General features: G+C 36.4%; 1 protein-coding gene across 2 annotated transcripts in view; it reads left to right on the top strand.

Annotated features, from left to right (window-relative positions):
• Cdk14 (cyclin-dependent kinase 14) overlaps positions 1-6,000 on the top strand; it is a 413,243-nt gene that overhangs the window by 134,797 nt on the left and 272,446 nt on the right. For both annotated transcript variants that reach the window (XM_013026092.1, XM_013026093.1), the window contains one exon: positions 3,547-3,609. In XM_013026092.1, coding sequence (XP_012881546.1) covers positions 3,547-3,609 — 63 coding nt within the window. The remainder of the gene's footprint in view (positions 1-3,546; positions 3,610-6,000) is intronic.

Raw genomic sequence — 6,000 nt, 5'->3', positions numbered from 1 at the left:
GAAAGGGCAAAAGTTTACACAATCTTGCTGCAGGGCTTCATTCTTGGGTGGTCAACAGCTGGTAGCCTGAAAGGCACTTGTTTCCGGCTTATCTCTAAGAAATATAATGGGTTTCGACGTCTACACTCTTAAGAAAGAGCTTTGTATAGGGAAACGCTGACAATGAGCAAGTACAAAGAGCAGTAGAAACAGTAAAAGATTAATAGGCACTCTTATGAGGAAAAGATAGGCAGAAACACATCTTTTCCAGGGGTTTTGCCAGCCTTTTTCCAGGAGTAGGCCTCTTAGAAGCCCTATTCTCCGAGGTAGACTTCGGTGAAGTCCCAAAACTCGGAGATAGGTCTCTGAAGCCCCTATCATGGTCTGATAGATGGTTTCCCATGCTAAGCCGACTCCACTGGAGTCGGCATGGCAAATGGCAATACTTCCTAAGGCTATCTACAAATTTAATTCAATACCTATCAATATTCTAACCGTATTCTTCAAGGAAATAGAAGAGGCAATCCAGAAATTCATATGGAACAATAAAAGACCCCGAAGAGCAAAAACGATCCTCAACAGAAAGAACAGTGCTGGAGGAATATCAACACCAAATTTCAAACTCTACTACAAAGCCATAGTAATCAAAACAGCTTGGTACTGGCACAAGAACAGACCTCAGGACCAATGGAATAGAACTGAAATCTCAGAAATGACCCTACAGACCTATAGCCACCTAATCTTCGATAAGGGAGCTAAAAAATAGAATGGAAGAAAGACAGCCTCTTCAGTAAATGGTGATGGCAAAATTGGTCAATCACTTGTAGAAAACTAAAGCTAGATCCTTATATATCACCCTGCACCAGAATCAACTCCAAATGGATCAAAGACCTCGGAGTCAAAGCAGACACTCTGAAAACATATAGGATAGAATAGGAGAAACCCTAGGACTCCTTGGTACAGACCGAAATTTTCTTAGTAGACACCCAGAAACTACAAATCAAAGAAAGGTTGGACAAGTGGGATTGCATGAAATTGCAGAGTTTCTGCATGGCAAAGGACATGGCAAGATCTAATTTTCTTTGACATACTTTAGTTATGTTGCTCAGAGTATTCAGAGTTCAAGATCCTGATTTGGGGCACATTTCACTATGCCTGGCTAATAGTTTTCCCAATGATTAGACTTCATTAAATCCCTTCCTTAAAAATCAGATTTGAGGGAGGGAGGAAGGAACTGGGGAGGTGGGGAAGGAAGGGATGGGAGGGGAAAACCAAAGGAGGAGGCAACAATGGTGGATAAGAAATGTACTCATTACTTTACTCATGTAACTGTGACCTCTGTATAATATCTTTACAATAAAAAAATATATATTTAAAAGATCAGAGTTTAAAGGGTGGGTTATTTAAGAAGTTTTCTAAAAAGCATGTTTATATTTAATTGATTCAACCTGTTATTTTCTATTAAATTTTGCTACTAACTTCAGTAGTCCTTTCATCTTAAAATTACCTTACTCAATTCCTCCCAAGAGTACATTCTGATAATCTGGTGACCTCTTATAAGTTTCTACCTCTTAAAAATGGTACCTGTGGCTGGGCGCCAGTGGCTCACACCTGTAATCCTAGCTACTCCGGAGGCTAAGATTTGAGGGTTATAGTTTAAAGCCAGCCTGGGGAGGAATGTCAGTGAGACTCTTATCTCCAATGAACCACAGAAACCAGAAGTGGCGCTATGGCTCAGGTGGTAGAATGCTTGCCTTAAGCTGAAGAACTGAGGGATAGTGCCCAGGCCCACCGCCAAAAAAAAAAAAAATGGTACCAGTTTAACAGTCCACTCTGGGAATCAGGCTTTTAACACATCAACCTTTGTATTACACTTAAAACACGTTCAAAATACTGTAATGACTATAATATGACTGGTTGTACTAACTTTTAGTACATTGTTTGTTGTATGTAAAATATTAAAGAAACGATGTAGCATCTTCCCATATGGCTTTATTGTATAATGGATCAGTCTTCATGTAAAAATATTCCCATAGGTAAGAAGTACTTTCTCATGTACTATTTCTTCTTCAAAAACCAATGTTCTTCTATCCTGTTTGACTTTTGTTAAGAAAGAAATGTTATATGTATTTAAAACAGTGGAGAAGTGGGAGTTGGGCTCTAAATTCCATTAGTTTCATTAGTTTCTTAAATACAAACAAATAAGGTTTATTTACAATGGAGACCACTATTGTTACATTTTAGCATTCTTTTTAATGTCCTTATCTTAGTAAATGATACTCTTTTGTTTCTTTTTTTTAATTATTAATGCATTTTTATTGTGAAAATACCATACACAGGGGGTTACAATTACATGAGCAAGGTAATGAGTACATTTCTTATCAAGCATTGTTGCCTCCTCCTTTGTTTCCCCTTTCCATCCCTGCCCTCCCATTGACCCTCCCACCCCTGTCGATATTTTATTTCCTTCTCTGTGTCTAGCACTGCCTGGACAATGTAGACATTAATTTCCAAATCAGAGTTTGCCTTTGGGAACCTGAACACCTTGAGTGAGATCCTAGATCAAGGCATATTTGCCTGAGCACTTACTTCCAGTTTAGTTTGCTTTGCGCTTTGCTTGACTAGCATCCTTTTTGTCTTAGAACTTATTTCATCCATAGGACTTCCCCCATGGTTTGTTTCTTCTCCCCGTCATAGCCTTAATCATTACACAGAATTGTTGGAACATGCACTGTATATGTCTGACATGGCTTCACATTTTCCTCTCTTTTCTTCATTCCATTCTGTGTCCTTTAGTATCTAATGTAGTGCCTAGAACATAGGGACAGAGGCAGCACATGAAGACTGAGTGAAGGCTACATTGTTCTCAGCAGCTGCATCCTCTGGCATGCAATATAAATAAAATTCAAAATCAAATAAAAATTGAATCTTTGTCATGATGTCTATAGAAAGATTCTTGACTATATTATAAAATATGTATTTCTCAGTAATTCAATCTCAACTATAGGATACACATATATTGCCTATAACAAAACAACTAAGAGGTGTGGTTAATCAAATATATTCAGGATTTATGAATATAGATATGAACATTTAATACAAACTGCAATTGATTTTCTTAAATTTGGAATATTTAAAAATTTAAATATTTTAAATATATTCCAAATTAAGTGTATACAAAAAATATTGGAAACATTTGAATTTGAAATTGGAAAATATGAGATAATTAAAATTAAACGTCAATTAGACTTTTGTTCTTCATATATATTATATATTAATATATATATTAAGTGGGGAGGAAATTAGACACTTAAGAAAGTGGTCAGGAATTCTTTAGATATGCAGACATATTTAACATAAAACCGCAGGTAAATATAACAGTTCAATTGTGTTTGAAAAATAGAGGGGTGAGGGAGCACGAAACTTCATACACTAATAAAAAAATCCAACCACTTGTCTTATATTTGTTTTGTTTAGAAGGTAATGGTGACTCTGAAGTAGAAAAATATTGATTCATCATTTTATAGCCAGAGGGTTATTAATACATTTTGTCTTTTTTTCTTGTAGCACACTGATTTATGTCAGTACATGGACAAGCACCCTGGGGGACTCCATCCAGATAATGTGAAGGTAGGAAAAGAGATCTTTCAGCTAATGGTTAGCATTTTTCACGTGTATTTTTGTGTCTAACTTTAACATCTTGGTCATAATTAATTTTAAAGAGCTTTCTGTATAAAAATAAGTAATAATAAGCAATGACTTCACATTAGTTGGTAGAAACTGTGTTCTAACGGCAAATATTGTCACCACAGAGTGTCTATTTGACCTTAATTCTTTTTTTAATGGAATATCTTTGCCATCAATAGTAGGAAATGTTGGAATGTTACTTTAACAGTATCAATAGTAGTGGGAAATCTGGTTCTCCCTTGGAATCCCAAACTAAAGAATAATTGATTTCAACATAAAGCACTGCATGATCCAAAACAGGGTTCACAATGGGTTTACAGTGCACACATTTTCATTGGTTTGCACAAAGAGACTGAAACAGGCCTGTTTCCTACTGGTTTGTTGTTGTTTGTATCAGAACTTTAGACTTGAGACTTGTGTCCTCCCTCAAATATTACGCTCATGGGGTGCTTTGCCACTTGAGTCACACCTCTAACTCACTTTTTCTGCTTGTTAGTTGGAGATACAGTCTCTTGAACTTTTCTGCCTGAGCTGGCACCAAACCATAATCCTTAGATTTCAGACTCCTGAACAGTGAAGATTATAGATGTTAGCTACTAGTCCCTTGTCTATTGTTATTTTCCCCCCCTCCATTTCTCTTAGTAGAAATTTGATAACTATGGCCTTGTTTGTGATCATATGGATAAATATCCAGCTAACAGCACAACTATGTTTATCTGCAGCATTATTCACCATAGCAGTGCGCGCGCAACACACACACACACACACACACACACACACACACACACACACACACACACACACACACACACACACACACACACACACACACACACACACACTCTGGAATCCTGTTTTTCCATCAGAAAGGATGACACTGCCCCATTTGTTAGGAAATGGAAAGACCTAGAAAAAAAAATCATATTAAGTGAAGTAAGCCAGAGCCAAAGAAATATAGATCCCATGGTTTTCCCCTTGCAATAATTAGTATACGTCTAGGATAATTTTATCAGATGAGCAGAAAAGCTCAAAAGCTATGTACATATGACCAAATAAGATGATGCTAAGTGAAATGAATCACAAGATGTGTATACAAGAGGTCTTTCTATGTTGTTGCTTTTAATGTACTATGTGATTTTTTCGTTTCCTTTTATGTTCTTTCCCCTATAGTATATCCCCTGTTGTAAATGTACTTGATTTTGGTACCCTGCATCTTGTAAATATATTTATCTAATTTGGGGAGGGGAAGGGGAATAACAAAATGCTGAAACAAGGACACGGGATGACCCATTGAAACAGTGATACCCACAAGACAGTATATTGGAAACGAACTTTACATTCTGGACAAGGGGAGGAGTGAGTGAGCTGAGGGAAGGAAGGGATAGTGGGAGAACAACAAAGGAGGGCAGAACAATGCTCGACAGGAAATCTACTCAGTTACATGAATAAGGCAGCTGTAACCCCTCTGTACAGCATCTTTAAAATTAAATTTAAAAAAAGAAATTTGATAACTAAGAGCTACAGTTAACAGCCATCTTGGGAAATGGTTCCAAAATTTCAAGCTTAAAGCAGTTAGAAGACTCTTCTTAATATTTGTTAGGGATTTAAAAGATATCAACTAATAGGACCAATGATGTATTTACTTTTTGAAGTTTACTATATTTCTTTATTTGAAGAACCACTCAGAAAGTCACATTATTTTTATTTTTTTATTTATTATTATTATTTTTTTGGGTCCGGTTGTGGGGTCTGAACTCTGGGCCTGGGCGCTGTCCCTCAGCTCTTCAGCTCAAGGCTAGCGCTTTATCACTCGAGCCAAAGCACCACTTCCGGCTTTTTTCTTTTTGATTATGTGGTGCTAAGGAATCGAACCCAGAGCCTCAGGCATGCAAGGCAAGCACTCTACTACTGAGCCACCTTCCGAGCCCCAGTCACATTATTTTTAGAAACAGAATTTAGTGAATAAATTTGAGTTATGGAAAAATTTAAAAATATAGCCATTTAAACATATAACAATAAAAGATTGAAACAAAATTGAAGAAATTTTCCAGAAAATAGAGGAATCTATATAGAAATAGGAAAATACCTGCAAATGGTAAGTCTAGTTCAGCAGATCATTTTTTTTCTTTTTTCTTTTATTTTCTTTTATTTATTTTTTTTTGTGAACATACTGTGCAGAGGGGTTACAATTACATGGGCAGGATAATGCGTACATTTCTTATCAAGCATTGCAGCCTCCTCCTTTGTTTACCCTTCACATCCTAGTTCAGCAGATCTTATATCTGAATAATTTGCAGGAAATAGGAAGGAATCATTAAACTAGTAATTTTTAAA

Source organism: Dipodomys ordii, unplaced genomic scaffold (assembly GCF_000151885.1).
Source record: "Dipodomys ordii isolate 6190 unplaced genomic scaffold, Dord_2.0 Scaffold90, whole genome shotgun sequence".
Classification (NCBI taxonomy): Eukaryota; Metazoa; Chordata; class Mammalia; order Rodentia; family Heteromyidae; genus Dipodomys; species Dipodomys ordii.
This window is presented reverse-complemented; position numbering and strand designations above follow the sequence as displayed.